General features: G+C 40.6%; 1 protein-coding gene across 3 annotated transcripts in view; it reads right to left on the bottom strand.

Annotated features, from left to right (window-relative positions):
* Nucleotides 1-21,784, bottom strand: part of prkd3 (protein kinase D3) — a 39,992-nt gene that overhangs the window by 6,995 nt on the left and 11,213 nt on the right. For 2 of the 3 annotated variants that reach the window (XM_023271905.3, XM_023271907.3), the window contains exons 3-11: nt 11,448-11,586; nt 7,175-7,306; nt 6,514-6,671; nt 5,408-5,603; nt 5,213-5,290; nt 4,937-5,123; nt 4,255-4,378; nt 3,950-4,027; nt 309-585 (exon numbers count right to left, since the gene is read on the bottom strand). In XM_023271905.3, the coding sequence (XP_023127673.2) occupies nt 309-585; nt 3,950-4,027; nt 4,255-4,378; nt 4,937-5,123; nt 5,213-5,290; nt 5,408-5,603; nt 6,514-6,671; nt 7,175-7,306; nt 11,448-11,586 (1,369 nt within the window). The remainder of the gene's footprint in view (nt 1-308; nt 586-3,949; nt 4,028-4,254; nt 4,379-4,936; nt 5,124-5,212; nt 5,291-5,407; nt 5,604-6,513; nt 6,672-7,174; nt 7,307-11,447; nt 11,587-21,784) is intronic. The other variant, XM_023271906.3, reaches the window with a different exon arrangement.

Raw genomic sequence — 21,784 nt, 5'->3', positions numbered from 1 at the left:
TGAATCATTAATCTACAAATTAATCTTCAACCACAGAACCCCAAATGATTAGCACACAGACTTTTTTTGTTGATCTTTTTTGAAACCTTACAGAATGACATCTCTGTCCGGACCAATGACAGTCAAGCTCAGTTTCGGTACAGTCATGTTCACTTGTCATCTCCAAAAAGTAATTAGCCTCACTTCCTTCTGAACACTCAAACAAGATTTATCCTGCTCATCAAAAGTTAAGGCAGCTCTAAATATCTTGTGAATACACAGTTTTTGTTACCATTTTCATCCATGGAGTCGTAATAAATCCTACTTACTGTGATCTTTGCCTTGGCCAGCAGCACTCGCTACGCTGGGCTGAGGGGTGACAGGCATCAGGGCCTGTCTGATGGCCTTCTCCCAGCCTTGGGCCACCTCCATGCCGACTCCTGAGGCTGCCACAGCAGGACTGTGGTAGTGACCGCCGTTGTTCTCCCCTACATAGTAGACCATGGTGGCTGTGATGATCTCGAAGCAGTGAGGGTTGCTGCCCTGAGCCAGATTGCTGTAGTCTCTGGACTGTTCTACCTGGAGGATCTCAGACAGGGGGATTTCCTGTGGAAGCAGTGAGGGACAGCTAATAAGAAAAACAGACACTTCTCTAAAAGGAAGGCATCAAGTGAAAGCTGAAGTTTCATTATTTCTTTTCTCAATATTTTTACACCAAGGCATGAAAAACATCTTTTCAATGAAAGAAAGTGGAAAAAGTGCAGAGCATTCAAACTACCACACACATTATAAATTCACAGAAGAAGTAAAATGAGGTAGAAAAAAAGACAACATTTAAATGCTAAAATGAACAATTAGATAAACAAGTGCTTGAAAATTATGTGAAAAGGAGAAACAAAATATTGCCTAGACAAAGGTGGGCCTATAAAGTAAATACATAAATGCAGATAAAGTATTTTTAAAAAATTAAAATACGAACAAAAATTCCTCATTAGCCTTAAAAGACACTTTGTAAACTACATTTGTAACAAAAATACATGATTTTTGGCTCATTTTAAAGAAATTAAGACAGAAAATCTTATCAGAGCAAAAAAACCGAAGGATGCAAAACTACACCTACATAATAAAATAGCACACAACAGGTAAACAATATTGATACAGGCAGTAACACTCACACACTCCAAAAGTCTGCACACCCAGTAGTCCCAGCTCTAACTTTCTCCTTTCCTCTTCTCTCTCTTATGAGCACAAACAGAGAGAAGAGTTGCAGCGCACTTTAAAAGTCCCCCCTTCCCCTTCAAACTCACTGTCAAATCAAAGAGAGGAGGGAGGGTCAAAACTAAAAAACACAGAAAATTTCCAGCCAATGGGGGCTCAAGCGGCACACGCTGTCCCCTCCGCGTGGCTCACCACAGAGTATCAGATGAAGTGCTTGTGGTTAGCGGAGCCGGGTCACGTGATCAGGCCCTGCGGCGGCCGAAGTGCTCTGGTTCCCTGATTACAAGGCAGGGCCAGCCAGAGGCCCCATCTGAGCACGAGCTGCTGGCGCTACCGCTAGCCACTGAGACGAAAGACAAGGCAACTACCGTTCCTCCACAGGGTAGTGTGTGAGTGGGTGGGTGGGTGGGAGTGTGTGTGTGTGTGTGTGTGTGTGTGTGTGTGTGTTTGTGGGTGGGTGCAATGTTTCAGTGTGACAGGACACAGTCTGGCAGAGACAGAGAGAAGCCCCCTCACCCCATAAAAGGTTCTTCAGAGAAAGCCACAAGTACAGGGGTCTCATCTTCAAACGAGCAGCCGTTATGGCTTCCAAATGGTGAAAATGGCTGCCATGCCTGGCAAGCAAGCCACCACGCGACCAACACTAATCAGATTGGAGGTATAAAGAAAAGCAGTGAGGGAAGGACAGTGGCCACACGCTGATGAGCAGCAGGCTAGAAACTTTAGAGAATTGAAAGGAAAATGGCCAAGACAGACGATTTCCCGGATACTGACTGAGCTTAAGTGGTTTCAGAAAAGAAACCCCTAGAAGAACCTTTTTCTACTATATGTACAGGAAATCATTTCACGTTATCTATCACAGATAAAAATTTTCTGCTCTGAGGCAACAGGCTTGAAACAAAGAGCAAACTTTGGTGCATGAAAAGAAGGGATTTACAGCTAGCCTTCAATTAGCCTCCTGAAGGTTTTAAATGTAGCTGAGTGCCAAGTTGATAATAAAGAACCACATAAAGCTGCCAATAAACACACCCTGAGGAGTCGGTCCCCGCTGAGGTTTCCTCTTCAAGGCTTTAGTGGCAGGGGATGAAGGGTGTGACAGAATAATTGGGAGAAAGGGAGAGGGAATTAAGTTTTTTTTTCAGGCTTGTTTCACAAACAGCGTGGATGGAGATAATAGACAAAGAAGAAAAAACAGAACTAACCATACAGCTGTGTATGAAACCACCTGTTTAACAACTGAACTGATGGCTCTCGCACTGGAAACTCTGCATCCTACACACCATCCCACTGCAATGCACCTCTGACCACAGCTCAAGGAGGTGTCAAAAGTCACAAAACACACAAAACGACATGAACAATAAAATAATTACATCCCCCCTCCAGCCTACACACACACAACCACCAACACACATGTGGAAGTCTTTACCTTGCAGGCTGTAGTTCCCTCCCTCAGGCCTCAGTGTGTAATTACTGCGCTATTAAGCCCTTGCGGCAGTGTAATGACTGACTACGGTGCTGCCGCTGAGCGGGAAGAGTCACACATTCTCCACAACTGATTTAACACGTTGAAATGACAGCATTTCACTCACAGCCACCACTTCAACTTAGGTTTAAAATTCAACATTTCACTGCCTGGTGTTGGGAATTCATCTATTTCTTAGAATAAATGTTTAGCAAAAATTCTCCTGTCTATTCAGTTTTTTCTATAAACTAAGCCTGAATTATGACTTTCTTTCCAAAACCCCTTCAAATGTCCCATCTGTTTGGTTAGTGACAACACAATAGCTAAAACATTGCAACCCTTTCACTTCTTACAGGGAAGAGACCAGGCTGCAGGGTGAAAAACCACAGGGGAAATTTCAGTAGGCCAAACTGACCTCAGGGTAGTTTACAGTTGCAACACAGCAGCTATTAAGCTGAGTCACACAGCTACCAGTAGTTAGATTATTTTTACATACCTCTCATATGTGTGACAGACAATATTCCCCCATAAATATGACAATAAGTCACTTCACTTCAGAACAATAAGACAGTATTGATATTGTAAATTCTGAATTGTGTGAAACAGTTATGAGGACTTCCTAAAAAAAATACAATTGAGTCTCCAGCTAGCATGGAACTTTTTCACAATATTTGTTACCATTACAAACAAGAGTGTTTTAGGGATTTTCATCATTTTAAATAATGTCCCTATAAGGCTAAATGTTAACTAAGACTTAATGGTTTAACTGCAACATTCAGGGGATGTTGTCTGAGCCAGACTATGTCAGAAAATAACAAAGGAAAAAAAGATGTTATCAAGGCCTCAGATCACACGTTTTTGGTTTTTTTTTCCTCTAATGCAATACATTAACAAAGGTAGAACATTTTTCTTTTGGGAATGTTGATGAGGTAGTGCAATATAAAATGTCCCTCCATATCATGTTAGACAATATTACTAGATAACACAAGTGGGACATTTGGAAAACATTTTAAGAATGTTTTAAGAGTATTAATATCAAACTTCTTAGAACATCTTAGAGAATGTTATCCTACTGTTAAGAAAAATTTTCTGGGAACAAAAGAAAACTTCCCACTGAAAACTTCACTTGAACGTTTTCAGGACAAAACATTCTTGCTGGGTCAACAATAAATCACCCCGCATTAAACTGAACAATTTTCTGACATTTTAATGGATGTTACTGCGTGTCTGATGAGGAGGATGAGACATGTTTTTCCCAGAACAAGGCAGAGATGATAGTTTTAAGCTTACTTTGTAGAACTTGGCTCCGGTGTCGTTCTGGAAGAGACTCAGACTCTTGCTGTCCAGCCTCCAGTAATGTCTCTTCCGCTGTGAAAGTGAAAAATGAAAAAGTTAGTCTAAATGGCAAAACATACACCCCCTTCTACCAATATATCACAGAAGTGTGAGATTTTATTTCACAATTAAAATACCTTCTGCGCTGAATTCAACACATGTGAACAGCTTTGGAGAAGGATTTTTCCCCAGCATACAGGCTAAGCGCAGCCATTTCAGGCTGGGCTCCTCTGTTGGGCTTTTGGGGTTATCAGTCTTACCAGGTTGTCCCTGCTTGTATAATGAACCATCCAGCCCTCCTTCACCACAGTGGAGCTCCGCCTCTTGGTGTGTTTGATGGACTGGACCACCCGCATCAGAGGGATGTTGCTGCCAGTGGAAGGGCTAGACACACAAAAAGAAGATTTTATTGATGATTATCACAATTATAATCCTCTTGGAGCCCAGTATAGTGAAATACTAACTGGTTACATTTTATTTCATCTATAGTCGGGTCATGAAACCTTTTATATTTGCTTTTCTAAATACCCAGCGTCTGGTAGGTAGGAAGTGATGCATTTTATGTTTGCAGCAATGGCAGCACTGCTGGAAACATAAAACGCTGCTGCTGGTGTAGAATAAACATAGGAATTGGGCAGTTAGACCTGGTGGTTAAAACATAACCGCAAAGTCCCCGGTTTGAATCAGGCCAGTGACCTTTGTTGAAATTATCCCCCTTCACTTCTTGTTTCCTGTCACTCTTTAATGAACTATTCAATGAATGCAAAATGCCACAATGTAATGCAAAAAAATAGAACTAGGCAGTTGGGAAGAACAGTAATATCTACCACTGCTCCAACAACAAAGTACACACTGCCACCTACTGAAAATCATACATCACAGACAAAAATATAATAGATGCCAAAGTGGACAACTTGTATAATTAAATCAACATCTTCGTACCTAATAGTCTTGATGGGCTCTTCGTCCTTCTCTCTATCCAACAAAGGAGAATCCATGTCGAACATCCTCTCATCTGGGGTGGAAGGTTCTTCTGGATCGTCCAGTGATCTGCCACCATCCATATCACTGCTGTCTACCTCCATGGTATCCATGGTTGTGTCTGAGTCTGGCCCAGGGCTAGCTGGCTCTGCACATTCAAATCGAATATGCAGTTATTTAAAATTGCAAATATTTGAAATATACAGCTATCATTTTGAAACTGGGAGTAGAACTTACCTCCATTGAAGTCTACCTCTCCTAAGCAGTCCCTTGGTACCTTTGAAGCGCATCTCTTATGGCAATTGAATCTGCAATCTGTAACACAGAATTTAAAAATGACTCAAACCAGTGATAATTATAATAAAACATTGCCATTTTTGTCAGAAATGAACCACCATGTATTTAGAACAGACTTTTTGTATGCAGTCCTACCTTTACACTGCATGCCCTGGCGAAAGAGACCCTTGAGCAGGCGCTTGCAGTACTGGCAGATAGTCGGACGAGTGTAGGTGTGAATGGCAAAGGTGTGTGGCACCTTAACCCGCGTCTTCTCCATCCTGTCCATCCAGATAGGCCTGCCGCTCCAGGACAGGATGCGCTTCCCTGCCTCCTGATGGGACCTCTGCTGCTGGAGTTGGAAGGATGGAAAAAAAAGAAGAAATCAGATGGATATTCGTAAGAATTAAAACCCACATGTGGGGCGGGAGCAAAAGGAATAACAGAGGAAGAACAACCTCAAACAGACTATATGAGTGGTAGAGAAAGACAGAGTGAATAATGACATGGCAGAAGAAAAAGAGAAAGAAATGAAAAGGGAAAAGATATCTGTCATACAGAGTTAGCATGACTTTGCATATTATTTACAATCCTAGTGGTCTACATAAGGTTATTAGACTTGTCATGTTTTACCACATGAGCATTTAGTTTTGATTTTAGATGAATAAATCCAGCAGTCTGGTGGCCACGGACAGAAAGGGGAAGGGCACTTTCTTCATTTTTTTGCCAACAAGTGAGTAGATACATAAACTTGGATTTCAGTGGACTTTTATGTCATTAGCATAATTACATTTCCTGATGACCTTTTGCGGGGACACAGACAAGAGGGGAATATTTCTAGTGTGAGCTTATGCAAAAACTGTTTCATAAGACCTCACTGAGGATCTCTCCACAGAGCTCTGTGCGGCTCAATTCAATTTTCTGGATCAGTGGTATTCTACAACACGGCCCAGGAGACTCACCCATGGAAAAAAGCCAAACCTGATAAGTTTAGAAACATTTAACAGAGGAGGCAGACCTTGTGAGTCGCATGTGGATTGACTGCCTCAAATTCTTGGCCAGTTCACCTGGCTTCCATTCTGATTTAGAATGATGTCAAAGCTGCAGCCAGTTCATTTTATGTGTGGATAAATTAAAAAATCACCACATTTCCCCCTTTCATTCAGAGGATAAGCAGATACTAAATTCTTTTTACATTGCTCTTTGAGTTTGTTCATGTCTGTCCAAACACTTGAGTCACACTTCCAGCAATGAGAACTCACCTCATCCAGGACAACGACTGCATTTTCAGCAGGTATCGGTCGGGGGACAGATAGAGATGGTCCGGGCAGTGAAACATTGGACAATCGCCTTTTCCTGACACCAGTACAGTTATTTGGGATCTTGAAGGCACAGCGCTTGTGGTAATTTAGCCCACACCCTTACAACACAGAAACATAGATGACATCAGTCACAAAAACTAGGAAATGAACATTTCATTTTAGAAATCGGCCACAAGATGGCCCTACTGATAAACAGGCACCAGTATGAGAATTCAAACCTAGGAATGTTTCTATGATGTAAATCAACTTGTTAAACCTAATTCATGGTGAGTGATGACTTCAAATGCAGCCTAATGACATGCAAACAAAACAGCATTATTTAAATCTGAAATAAAAAATGAAAGGCAAAGCAGTGTGCCATAACTCCACAAGAGCTGACAGACAAGCATGTCAGTGGCTGCAGTTCCCAGACTAACTTGTTCATTCTCAAACATCAGAAATGTGGTGTGCATCTGCGTGAGTGTGGATAGTGAACACAATAAGAGACAAGATGGACCTCTAAGAGTTTCCCCAGAGAATAACTGTAAGAGGATTTGGGGACTGGAAGGATTGACAATTACACAGTGAGACCTGCAGAAGTTTGCATGTGTGTGTTTCTAACCTTCACATTTGAGCCCCTGACGGACGAGACCCCATAACATCTCCCCACAGTAGTCACAAAAGGTGGGGGCCTTGTAGGAGTGGACATAGAGGGCATGGGGTCGGATCTGGAAGTCTTCAACTGTGGCTTGAGCTGAAAACAAAAAACATGTGGTGTAGGTAAAATATGGCGAAAGTGAAAGAAATCCATAAAACAGAAGAATCTGAACAAAACATGAAAAAAGATGACAAAGGAATCCAAAAGACAAGAGCAGAACAGCTATTTGTCGGGTGTATTTGGGAGCTATTTCATACAGTTTTTAATATCACACAAATATTGCAAACAAAATCCACTCTCACTATTTGCATGTGAGCTTGTGTAGGGAAAAATAATTTAAAAGAACACCAAGAATGATCCTCTGTAAACAAAGTGCATGCTATATCCTCATTGCTGCAGTAGAGGGAGTCATATCTGCAGTGGCATACCCTCGGTGTAATAGTTCCCTTTATCAAGTAATAGGGCACCCCCATATAACATCAGAGAAATGCTGTATAATGTTGTTATATCACACCGTGTATGTCATATTCAACATCATGTCAGAGGCAGAAGACGTATGGATAAGTCTCCATTTCTGTTTCTCTTATTTTGCCTTCAACTCTCTGCTGCTTTTTGTATAACAAGACACACTGAGCTCATTGTGGGAAGCAAGACTTGGCTGTGAGTCATCAAAGATGTGAAGATGAGTAAGATATGAAGGTGAATGCTGCCAAAAACTGTCTGTGTGAAACTGAAGCTTCTATTCTCTCAGTGTTCCTTGCTGTTCCTATGCAATCATTTATGTGACCTCTCTGACCAACAAGGGAATGGTTAATCTTTACACTCGGGCTGAAGAGCAAAACCTGCCTGGTGGCATTGGTGATGTCATGTAGACTGTGTTGGTCCTTTTCCTGTTAAGTGATTCAACAAAACACATCTTCACTTGAACATGTCAGTTGTTGCTGTGGTGGGATTCAGTTTTGAAGAACAAATATAGCGTGGTCAACAGCAAAAACTAAAAGCATTTCCTTTGCTAAAAATCAGCACATGCTGTGCATAAAGACAAATGAAAACATCCCTTGGGAAAGAAAATAATTTTCTAAATCCTTACATGTTACTGACAGCAAAAAGCCAGTCATGCTGAATCACTTTGATCTGTTAATGTGAGGAAAAATATTTACCGGAAGGAAATTGTATCGGTAGATTTTAGGGTCAAATTAAATAAAGGCACCGACATAAATCAATTTTCTTAATTATTATGTCACTCCCTGGAAGCGCTGGGATAAAATTCTCTCAGATATTCATCTTTTGCACAGTACTATTAGTACCAGAAGACAACATTTACGGCGCCAAACTTTCCTCCCCACGCCCCCCCATTTCAGAGAATTCTGACGGCTGGCGGGATGATGTTCGCAGTTTGGATTTGATTTGAAAGAGAAGACAGAACACAGGCAGGTCACATGCCATGAGGCGAACATAGCTCCCTGGCGCAGACACATGAAAAGCAGCATTCATGAGCTTTTTCACACACGTCTGCAAAACAACTGGCCACTTCTTAGCAGTCACAGTGTTGCGTAATGCTTGTCATGCTAATCAGCATCAAACAACATCGAGCACAAACTTGACACGTTGTTTTTCGCAGCACTTCTCACGAGTGGCTTACATGAATGCACTATCTGTTTGCTTTGAGGCACCAAAGTTTCCATTTGGAGGCCAAAAGTTTCCCTCTGACAAAAATAAGTTTGTCACATTCATGACAAACAGAGGCTATTATAAAATATCAATTTCACGCTGCCATTAGTGGTGAATAAGGAGCTTGTGAAAGTGGGTGGGAATTTAAGAGGAGTGAAAAACAGAACAAAGGGACAATCGGTCAGGCCAAACCTCAAACCTCATGGGCCGAGATGGCCTGTGCAGTGTCCGCTGTGTCCAGGGCCGCCCCGCACATCAGAGCGTGTTTACACTCCACGGGTCTACTACAATCACTTACTGCAGGAAAAACAAGCCCTTTTCTTTGAGCTCACAGCCAAGAAAAAGCCACTTCTACCTCCCTCTTGCAGAGAGGGAGATATTCAGACGGTCTCTCTCCCACAGCCGCGGAATCCAACAACACACTGGTTAAGGAGAAGTGAACAGAAGACGACAGGAGACAAATTGTGGAGCGGAAAAAGGTTCATATTTTCCCTGAACCAAATGCAAGCATTGGGAATGTGGACCTCTCCTTTCGTGTTTCTCAAACAAAGATCAAGTATCTGACATGCAAACCCCCTGACGAAGTTCACTGAGGGTTTGATGAAATTTTAAAAAAATAAACTGCGCGTGTTGCATATGTAGCAAAGCTGATATCTTCTGAAGTGGTTATCATCAGGTATATCTCAGGTTATAAATTGTCTGGCTCTGCTGCTGGAGCTTACACCTGCAGATGGATTTGTTGAGGTAGGAGGGATTAGAATGAGAGAAAGCGAGGAGGGAAAGAGAGCCACAAAGACTGAAACAAAAGAGAGCACAAGACAAACACAGACAGTCAGAAACAAAAAGAAGGAAGTTCTCCAGTCTTTAGTCTACATTCCTCAGAGCTGATGCCTGAAGTATCCTCAGATCCTGAACCCATACAATCATCCCCTGTCTAAATCCCTGCAAACAATACTCTCAGCCCAGGAGAGAGGGGGAGATATTCAGCACAGGTGGTGTCAGGTGCTTCCCAGTAGAGACAGATGGAGCAGGAGAACAGATTAAAGCTGAACAGATACTCTAAGCCATTTGTTGGTCTCAGCACAGCAGAGGAAGCTGATTCATTTATCACAGGAAATGACAAAGAAAAACCAAACACCTGTGTAGCTGCTACAAAGGTGCACAATCTGATGGAAACTGTGATGAGGAGGACTGAAAACAAAACACAAACTTTTCACAAGTGGTTTTCTTGCAGTCAACCTGACAGCATAAAATTGCACAAGACTAATATTTTGTTTGGACAGCAACTAGTAGTGAGTACAAAGGATTCTCACAGCAAGTACCCGAGCCACTGAAGTGCCCTTGAACATGACACAACAGGCTGTGTTTACTGGAAGGAGTGTCAACTGTGACTAGGCAAAAAGTGTAACAAGTGAAGCCTCCTCCAGTGTATTAGTTTTAGACCATTGTTTGGACTTTAAAACACTTGGTTTATACTGCTTGGAGGAATTTTATATCCATTTTCTCCTGTTTTGGAAGTCTAAAGAAGCACGACCTTAAGTTTGTTTGGAGTGAAGCAGACTGAGCCAAAGCTATGCTAGCAAACACACTGTTCTGTATTACAAGCTTTTATATAAGAAATGACAGAATAAAATAATAAAATAAAAACAGATCAAACTATCTACATAAGGTATGGTGCCTTGCAGTGTGAGTGATCAGTATCTTTAATCAAAAGTCTTACATAAATAGCTTTCCATGATTAAGTATTTAGTAGACAATACTAAGTGACATTATGTCAAAGAAGTCATCGACTTCGCTGTATTTGTTCAAACAGATGTCTAAAAAAGTTGTCTGTAAACTTTAACAACAGCAGTTTGCATAAAAGCAAAAGCAGTCAGCTAACTCTTCTGTCATCGTTTGTGTTTAACGCACGATGCTTTGAAAGTGGACATATGAGAATCACAACGGCAGATACATCCAGCCACAGTCTCGACAGATCCAGCATTAACCAGCAGCGGCAGCTACGCCCACACCGAGCTTAATGTAAAGCATCTTCTCATCAAAATGAAACAAAAAACATATGACATTGGGTCTTGTTAAATTACAGAACGTAGTTAAAATAATTTATTATGCTGCAAATATTAGCTTATTATGTTTATTTATAATTCTTTTAAGGCTAGTAAAACTTGCAGCACTACGGCTCACTTAGTTCATCTTGAGATGACATGCAGATTCTGTTTTTCTCCCTGTGACCAATCAGTTGGTGATTGAGCAGATACAATTTCAGTTAGCCATCATTCTGTTCAGCTGACTACAGCCCTTAACACTAAGTTATTTGGATATCGAATAAAAAATCTGAAACACCAAAGATACTCACATGGCAATGTTCGAACTCTTTGATTGGACGATTAAAACTATTTGTGTATTTGCCAGGAGCAACAGTTCTAGTGAGTCAAAGTTTTTGCCCTTCACACCTACTTTAGTACTAAGGCATTCGTGTTTGCATGCAGAACTTGCCCAAAACATTTACAGTAAGTTTACAAAATATGCATCATCCCACTGCACTGATCCACTGCATTGTACTTACCGGAGAGGACCACCTCGATGAGGTCTCCTTCATGGATGTCTTCTACTGAGGTCAGCCTCTGCAGGATGTTTTCGTCATTTAAGTTGTGGCGGAACAGCAGGATTTTGTCGTACATGCCAAAGAAGCCACACTCTGGGAACTGGAGAGAAATAAAGGTACAGATGAAGATATTAACTACAGTAAAGAGGCTAGAGAAATTCAAAACCTGACAAATAATGATAGAGGTCATGTTCTATATATGTCCAGTGCACTATATCACGACATTTATTGTTTACTTTACTGTTTCTGAGTTTACATCTAATGCAGAAAATAAAAACAGATAGACATTAACCTGGTTAGTCTGACTCATATTTACAAGCTGTTCTACTATAAATCTTCTGTAAATACACTCAAGCACACACACTCATATTACGTCATTTCCAGTGGCTTACATCACCACTGCTATTGGTATTGTAGTATTCTGAACCCAACGGCTCAGGAAGAGGACTCCTGCTCAGACCTCCTTTCCTCCCTTCAAAGGAATCTACAGTATAAAGTAGGTGGAAATGCAATTAAAGGGAGCCGTCAGTAAAGACTAATACCCATTTTCCCCACTGCAATCAACAAAAGTGGCTTGCATTTATATTCATCAAGTCATAAAATCCAGGTGCTCTGCTTTGGGCCTGTTTTACGAGCAAAAGCAGTTTTTATTTCACACGGTTTCCAGTAATCTAGTGATATCTTAATGAAAACCACATATCGCCATAAGCAATGTATGAGGAGTTTGTTTTATATATTGAATTGTGTGCACATAAATCAAATTATCTTTGGCGCAAAGACCAATACCTGGACTGAAGCTGGCTATGACCTGAAGTCAGCAGTCAGTCACCGCCAGTGTCTTGTCCAAAACAAATTCTGACAAGCTGGTTATGAGCGAAAGTGGAGTAAACCGATTTAAAGTGACATGATCAAGGAAAGGGGTGGCTATGAGGGTGGGACAGGGAGACGGGGAGAAGGAGGAGGAGGAGGAGGAGGAGGAGGAGGTAAACATCCTGAGAGGAGTAGAGGAGAATCAGCGCACAGGAAGTGCAGCGCCAGTCAATACTGAGTCACTTCCTGCACTGAGGGCAGCCCATAACCTCTTAGAGAGCAATGTTCTTGTCACAGGGATAGTCTGTAAGGAAATTATTGCATATGACCACATACAGTGTGCAGCATATGTGCACATATCTGCTGTACATAGGTGAAATGGTAAAGCTCGCACCTTGCTGTAGTGCTGTTGTTCTTTGCACATCTTTCTGATTTCAAAAGGAAATCTCACGCCATGAAACGGTCGACTCAAAGAGAAACACAATGAATATCTGTTTGGCACTCACCTCTCCTCTTCCCTTATATTTTTCAGAGGTCAAAGGAGAATCGTGTTTTCAATACCAGGGAAAAGGTTCGCATCTCCTGAGCAACATCACAACATGTTAGCGCACCTGACAGTGCGGAAAAAGTAGATCAACAACAATCATCAGTGGCTATTCAAAGCTCTCCTGAATGGTTTGCATCAAAGTGGGAACTGGACCGCTGCTGTTTTACACCAAGGCATTAGTCTAGTTTTCATGCCAAGCAGGCTGGTATTGAAGGATCCACCAGCTGTTTCCCCCTGAACCAGGGTCATGCACAATGGGCCACACAGAACAATGCCACTGTGGCCTGGGAGAACCAGGGGTTGGCGCAGTGTCTGGGCACGGGACATGTAAGACACCTGGAGTCTTATAATTGCCAACAAACACAGAGACAGCAAGACAGATTGATGGCTGGGAAAACATGAGTGTATCAGATGTTTTGTGTCAACAGAGCCAGAAGGATGAAATGCCAAAAGGTAAAAAAATGCAATTCTGCAGAGAAAGTGATAACTACTAAAACTTTGTTGTGGTACTATTGGTTGGACAGAAAGACAGTCCAGCAAAGGGCCCGGAGCCCCTGACCCCAACCTGCCCTCTGATCTCCCTCAGTGGAGGGGAACAATTTCCCCTAAGGGATCAGCAAAGTAGAACATCACAACAAAGTACATCACTACTTCTATGGACATGGGTTTTTGCACTCAAACAGCCACCAGTCACAGGGTGATTACAAAACCATTCATGAACTGCTTATAGGTTCACTCCAGCAATAAACTATATGTAGTTTGAGGAATAAACAACGAATAGTTTGAGCATTAATCCTGCTCAGGGTTGCTGCAATGCAAGGGATGCAATGTAACAGAGGTTAACCATGCAGATGACTGGATCAAATATTTAACATTTTTCAGAACATTTGTATATCTGTACTGCTATTTTTAGTTGATTCCTTAAAAAAAATGAAATAATTGAAAAATGTGCTACTCTGGCTCTGATGTAGCAGCCACTTTCTATCTGCAGTTACTCTGGGATCTTGGCCAATGTCCCACCCACAAAACTAACACTAACAGCCTTGAGGGACAAATGTTGAAAAGTTCTCTTTTAATAAAGCACATGTAAAACATAAGTATTTGATCAATTTAAATGTAATTATAAATTCTGACACCAAGATTTTCATTTATACTCGAAATGGATATCTGTTCCAAGTATCTGTTATCGCTCTCCTTGATTAAAAATAATCAGTACTTGAAAAATAATCGAACTTGAAAAAATACATACTGTTTAAACCCTACAATATAAGACATTGTGGACATACAAGGCAGAAATTAGGATATTATTTCTGGAAAGATACACTCCTGCTGAGTGTAAGTGCAAAATAATGAATTCCACCTCTAGTGTACTTGAATGGATTTAGCCATTTCACAGGCAATATTATCAGGCATAACTGGAAAAAAGCTTTAATGTGGTTTGGGTTAAATGATATTTATAAATATGCCTTATGAATATTGCTCTAGAAATGGAAATTCAATTTTAAGTGAATATTCTTGAGGTGAAAATCTTAAATCTTCTGCACACCACATTAGTTTTGTTTTTTGTTTTTGTTTTTGACACTAGTACATAATAAATTAAAACGTCTTTATTACAAACTGGTCCTGGTGAATTGCATGTGCAATGACAGCCCGGATGTTCAATTCCTGTGACTTTTCTCCATATGCCTCACTTTCCTCTTTCTTTTTGTGGTTTTATGCCACATATAGGATAAGACTTGACTTTTTTCCTACTAAGGAGAGATGTGTTCAGCGATGATGTAAAAAGCATGTTTTTACTTCAGGAATTCACAATTAAGTGAACATTAATCCACAAATACACAAACATGACATCTGAACGCTCCGCTCATAGAAATCAGCCTATGTGGATAAAATCATCGGGCTCCAACTTGGGTAAATCCGACATTAGGACGCCTTCACTATTTTTTTAAGTAATTTTTGGTCACACACCTGTCACAGTTGCATGTGCTGCAATAACTTAATGGAGACAAGAGGCCTCTCTATGCACGGCCTAGCTCCTGCCTACAGTAGCTTGCATGTGAGACATTAAGCGAACATCAGTGAATTGTAGTGTATCAATACGCAGATGTTCAAGTGATGCATTTTGGGTACAGACTTACCTATGCTTTGCCTTTTAAAGATGCACTAAGTTCAGCTAAAGAAGAACCATTCTGTAGGTCTTTTTCCAAAGTTTTTGGAAGTTACACAGATATAGCATGACTTGGAAGTGAAAACAATACTGTTTATTTAAATTCAAAAATGAAACAAAAATATTTTGTCCCTAAAATCAATGAGTAATTGATAGATAATCATGATTTCAATATTAATGAAAGTAATTATGCAGCACAACACATTGAGATATTTTGTGACAAATTATCTCACACGTGTTCATCCTACCTTATGTTTATGATATTTTAACTTTCACATGAGCCTACCATCTATGGCGAATTCTATTCCTGTATGAAGATTATTTCAATCAAATGAAATCGATTGCAAGCACAAGCATGAGAAGCTAATGGTTATACGGAAATGAAATGTTCTGACTACAAAACAAGGCACGTGCCTGCACAATGGAACATTTCCAACTTTCCCCCTTCATTTGACATACCTACATCCGAAAACTTGTCATGCTTTCAGGTGATTAATGCTATATGGCTCAAACCATCACCACCACAGGCGGGAGGAGGGGGGCATCCTTCCTGAGCTGACTGCAGTGTCACGGTGGGGTTTTCCTCCACTTGCCTGACACGCCTGCACTCGGATACACATAGAAAAATTGAAGTTGATGCCCAAATCCAGCCCACTCAAGTCACCTCCTCTTGGCACCCCATACAGCACTTTCCACTGTACAGAATGCTTCCCATTCAAGAGCAGGAGCATCTGCAGGCAAGCACGTAATGGCAACGGGGGCAGAGGACACTACGTTTTTCCATGCCCCACTAAAGCAAGAGGAAGCTTGAGGTACAAGAACAATAGACTGGCAGGTTTAGGTTACTATTTTAACAGTTTGTTGTTCAGATCATACTGATAAAGTGATAATTGATGGCTAACCTGTGGGCGCACGCATGTACAAAGCAGATTCCTACACACATTTTCTCCTCCCTACATGTAAAAATAAACCTTTCACCTCCACCGTGCACCTGTGCACATATACATCCTTACACACCAACACCCACACATGCTACAGCATACATCTCCGAAGCCCATAGTGACTAAGCATGTCTTTTGTCATCTTCAAATCTATTCAGCCGAGCAGCCGCGACCACACACGCACACCAAAGACCCCAGCGCAGAGGCGCTGTGTGTGAGGTCTACAAGTCAGGCTGGAAAGACGAGTGGAAAGGGGCTTTGCAGTAGTAAGCTTTTGTTAAACGAACTAATCCGCTATTGATATGCTAAATCCTGTTATAAGGAAAGAGAGCGAGAGGCGAGGGGAGATGATGGGGGGAGTGGGACAGATCTGAAATATGGTGCTATTTCACTGGTAGCCAAAAACAAATTATCTCGAGGCAGAAAAAAAGTCTGTTTTGAAAAGTGTGCCATTTCGCATTGACAAATATTGATGTTTCTTACCAACATTTTAATGTAGGACACAAAGCTAAAATGATGAACTGGGAAAATGACTCATAGGTCATAACTCATCCATGTACATTTAATGTGACATTAAAAACCTGTGGCTTGTGCTGAATTTTATGCTGAATTTCTTCACAACTGCTGTAAAAAGAAACAAAACTAGCGTGTGAAGGCACTCAATCATAGCGGACAATACCAGTTCTTGTTGAAACAGAATAGCGTGCACTTGATAATGTGATGTGTGGCAGAGGTGGCTGGCAAAAGGGAAACAGCACTGAGAGCAGCGCACAGGCTCTGACAGATGGCCATGTGATTACAGTAAGGAAAAGTATGCTGCTTGACCTCACGCTGCCTCACACCTTTATTAGTCTGGCACCGAGCCACACAGATGTGGAGGACAGCTACAGTTAAACGTCCTGCTCCACATCACTCTGCATGAGATAAAGGTTGTACATGAACTTGTGTCTTAGTAAACTATGCTGCTCGTAAAAAATGTGTAGTAATGCACACTAATGGAGCTAACAATTATTCTCATCCGCCTGTTGGTCTATAAAATGCTACTACATTTTCGTTAAACCAAAATGATGTCATCAAATAGCCGGTTTGGTCAGACCAACGCTCCAGCTTGTGAAGAAATTTAGGAAAAATAGCAAAGTATCGCATTTGAGAAACTGAAACAAGGAAATACTTCATATTTCTGCTTTACACATTACACACATTTGAAAACTAGCTGCAAATGATTTTTCTGTTGATAGCTTAATTGATGAATTGATAAATTTCAGCTCTAAAAAGAGTCTTTTTGTCTTTCTATCTGTCCTTGTCAGTCTTTAATTCAAATTAACAGTGTTTTAGGAGACCAACAAAGGATCTTTTCAAAAAATACTAGTATTTAAAAATGCCAGAGACAAACAGTTTTGTTACTTTTGGCATTTCATTGTCATGTGACTTGTTCTTGATAGTTCTGGCTCACTGCCAACCTTGCTTTTTACACTGTAAATAACTAATCTGACCCAGTAAAACTCTCAGTTGTTTGAAGCTCAAGTTGCACAACACTTAGTTTAGAAATTGCAGTGAACTGTCATTATGTAAAGCAGTAAAATCCCATTTCAAAGCCTTTTTTTCAGCCCAGTTCTTCCAACTGTCCGCAATTTACATGTTTTACATGATTTGTTTTGTTTTGTTTTGGGATGGGTTAGCAAATTCAAGGACAATTTGTATTCTTTACCACTACAGTGAAGGGCTTACGCTGTGGGGGCATTTTGCTAGTTTGGGTCTACTTGTCCCCATAGAGGGACAAGTACCTGCAAACCAATGCAAAGTTGTTCTGAGTGATCCCTTTATCCTACAACAAAACATTTCTATCTGATAGGAGACGTCTCTTCCAGGAAGACAATGAATAGTTTGATGAGCATGAAAATTACGTAAATCATAAACAAGTCTTCAAAGTCCCCAGATCTCAACACAATTAAACACCTGTAGGAGACTTTAGACCAACAAGTAAGACAGTGCGCTTCACCTCCATCATCAAAACACCAAAATGAGGGAATATCTATTGGAAAAAACGTGTTAATCCCCCCTTCAGTACAGTTCTAGAGACTTGGAGAATCAATATCAGTGTGCCATGAAGCTACTCTTGTGGCACGGAGTGGTCCAACACCCTACTAAGACACTTCATGTTGGGTTTTCTTGTAATGTGTCACCCATCTGTGGGTGTACCAGGTATTATCTTATGCACAGTATCAAAAAAAAAGAACATCACCTCTCGATAAATTTTGTGAAATGTTTTGGCATTTCAGCTGAACAGTGCACCTGGAGAAATAAATGTGAATATGTTAGAGAGGATGGAGAACTTTGGACAGATTTTCATTGTGTTGCTAATTCTAATTCAAAGTCCAGCTGGGAAACTGAGGGTGTTAAATAAGCAACCGTATCACTCCACAACTACTTCTGAGGTGCCCTTGAGAAGACAATTATCCTTCTCATCAGTTCTCAGTTGTAGGAATGCTAAAAATAAAAGATTTGTCTACACTGAGCTACAGTACTACAAAAGCAGAAAAGATTATCTAACCATCCATGAAAACTTAAATACTTTCATCAAGGTACAAGTTTCTTGGGAAACATGTAACCAGAGTCAGGAGGTACACGGCTCCTGTTTATTTAGCTTGAGGTGGTAAGATAAAGACTGTCACAAGATCAGTATGATACAAGGTGCTTTTATTCACCAGAAAAACAAGTCCATTGACTGATGAACTTGAAATTTTTTGATAGTGAAACTGCCCCAGAGACAAAACACCACAGGACCACCACAGGATGATAATTTTTTTGCTTGTCATACATTCCAGTCAGTCTGTAAGAACATCTTGAAAGGGGGCCCAATGAGAAGAGAGTAGAATAAAATGGCACACATAAGCAAACTCAGTCAAATAACTATGCATGTCTTGATGAGTTTTTATGTATAGCAGATTTAGTAGACAACATGTGCTGCATCAACATTCGCTACAGTCAGTCTTGAAACCACTGAGCTGTAGTGAGGGTTTCACAAATAGAAAAACTGTTTTTTTATGTCAAAACAATGGGGGAAACCATTGTTTGACTTTGAGGTACATTTTAACACCCACAACAGAGGAAAATACACTTCAATACTTCAACTCGGCAAACGACTGCATTGGAAAATCCAATTATGTGCTCACGCAAACCTTGGGGGGAAAGCTGTGTAATTACTTTGTTCAAGTCACATCAAACACAATGTGGAAAACTGTGTTAATTTATTAAAGTCAACAGTGGAACTGTATTTGTTTTCATTACATATTATTAATATAATATCAAGGAAAAGTTTTCCATGCAGCATGGGTACAAGAAACACATGTGCAGCAAACTACACAATTACAAGATGTGGGCAATAACAGCAGCCAAATAATTAATTTGTCACTGGAGTGATGCATCAAAAGAGGGCACACTGGAAACACTCTGGTTTTCCACTGTCTTGCTCAACATTAAGTGTTTTAGGTCCTCCATTAACAGTTTCCATATACTTTGGCTGCATGATTTCTAAATAATTCACTTTGATGCTACAGATGTCCTCACTATACTGTAGGTATACAGTAAATTAAATATAAATATGCATTTGAATTAATTTTTAGACACAACTATTCCACTGAAGCTGAAATATTAAGCAGCAAGCAGTCTTACTGTGATCAAAAATGTCTTTACAAGAGAGATATGGCCAAGGTAACAACCATACAAACTCTCTCCAACTCTAAAGCTTACTAATCAGGGCCTATGATCGTGTTTGTTTGTCCAAAAATTACATAATGCGGTTTTCTATGCGGTCATGTGTTACAGAATTCTCTGGCTGGGAGCAGTAACTTCCACTGATTGCCTGGCAACGTCATAGTGAAGGTGAGACCATAAAAAAAACAAGTCACTGTGACTGACCAACAAATATTTAACGTAGTAAGAAGTATTTCACAATGTTGGACTATTCGTTCAGCTGTCCCAGGATTACATTTTAATTAGAGTCAAACCAAAACTGACATACTGATATTTGGGATTCAATAAATCTAATTACAACACAGAAGAACTATTCTTTTTTTAAGAGAATAGTTAAACATGAATTTCAAAATTACAGGGCCACAATATGTACTAAACTGGACATTTCACAGTTGAAAAATAAACTTGTTAGTTCTTTTAAATGGACAACCTTTTAAATGGAGACATTGTCTTTAAACTGTCAACAAATCCTTGCTATTTACATATCTCAACTTGTTGCTTGACCAATATCACTCTAGTTTTAATGAACTCCTCTTGAACTTTAGGAGCATTATCAAACTGCAACAGTGTACAAATATCGTCGCATGTGAGCAACAGCATTAATTATTTCATTCATTTAACAAGGCATTTTAAAAAATAGTTACAATCTGCTGACCACAATTAATGATAAGTCAAGTAACTAGGAAGATGTGCTTCACTTCACTTGCGCTCTGCAGCCAGTGCATGGAAAGAATGGCCCAAAACATATGCTTCATTTCAATAGTACATTACATAAAACTGTTTGCTCCTCAGTTTGCAGGTACAGGCCAAGAAAAACACGCTACAGCTGGAGGCAGAAAAAGTGGGGGGTACAGAGGATACATGTAGCTGACTGACAAAGCACTACCCTCATATGGTTTATATTCAACACGGCATCTTTGTACGCTTTCAGGATCAAGTAAAGTCATCCCATCACTGTCTACAGCACATTCACAGTATGTGCTCGAGACAACCTCTTTTCCAGTGCAAAAGGAAGACTTCGCTAAGGGCAATGAACCGAAGCAGCCGCGTGCAGCGGAAAGGAAACTCATGTGGTGGCTTGGCGGCAAGAGAAGCTGTGACTTTCTCACTCTACAGGCTGACTAACTTGTTTTCTTCCATGTGGTGGAGTATGGTTCATGGTTCATTCATAGTTTGGTTTTTTTTACAGTATGAGGCTGTGTCATCATGGAAGGTAGATGCAGACTGATTGACACCTGATGCTGCTCAACAGTCAAAGTTTCAGCCAGGCATGAAATAAAGGTTTACTTGAAATATATTAGGTGCTACAGTCAATTTCAATGTGCAGGACAGCGTAGCAATGCACTTTCAAACTGCAAAACCCATCACACAAGGTGAAAATGTTAACTCTCCCAACTTAATGCAGCAACACGTTCACAATGCAGCTTTGTATGCAACAAATTCAGCACAACAAAAATGCAACTTCTTCTTCGACCAATGTCTGAGGACACTAAGTCACTTCTCACCCCTTGTGTTATATATGTAGGTTTCAGGCAAGTGTGACCATTGTAGCCTGGTTTAAGCATAGCTGATGCAAGCTGTAAAATGAGACACGCAGAGGTTTGAAAAAGTGCCAAGCATTCATGTGCAATTAATTCAGTGCTGGTTTCCTTCTTATTGTAAGCTGAGGGTTGTGTATGTGTCTGACTGCAGCCTACGTGAATTTGTGTGTGTTTATCTACAGTTCTGGTGCAGACAAGGTGGAATCAAAACTAACCACTGAGCCCAGGTCCACGGCCTTGTCCAGACCGCAGCATAGTAGGAGACTCTACACCTGTCATCCTAGACCCCCGTTCAATCATCAGGAGACCCTAGGAAAGCTATACCGCTTACCCAATTTACATCAACCACAATGGCTCATGGTTTCCAGTCAAATCTCCGCCTGGTTTTATAAAACGTCGCTGTGAAGCACTCCAAAGAAAATCCCACAATTATTTCACCAGCTTTTGATTATTTGGATCTGGAGAAACAATACTCTTCTGTGGTAATTTGGCCTAAAAACAAAAGCACTGAAGTGAAGTGGAGATAATGGAGGTGAGGT

This window comes from Amphiprion ocellaris, chromosome 20 (assembly GCF_022539595.1).
Source record: "Amphiprion ocellaris isolate individual 3 ecotype Okinawa chromosome 20, ASM2253959v1, whole genome shotgun sequence".
Lineage (NCBI taxonomy): Eukaryota > Metazoa > Chordata > Actinopteri > Pomacentridae > Amphiprion > Amphiprion ocellaris.
The sequence above is the reverse complement of the archived record's forward strand: the minus strand, read 5'-3'. Positions and strand labels throughout refer to the sequence as shown.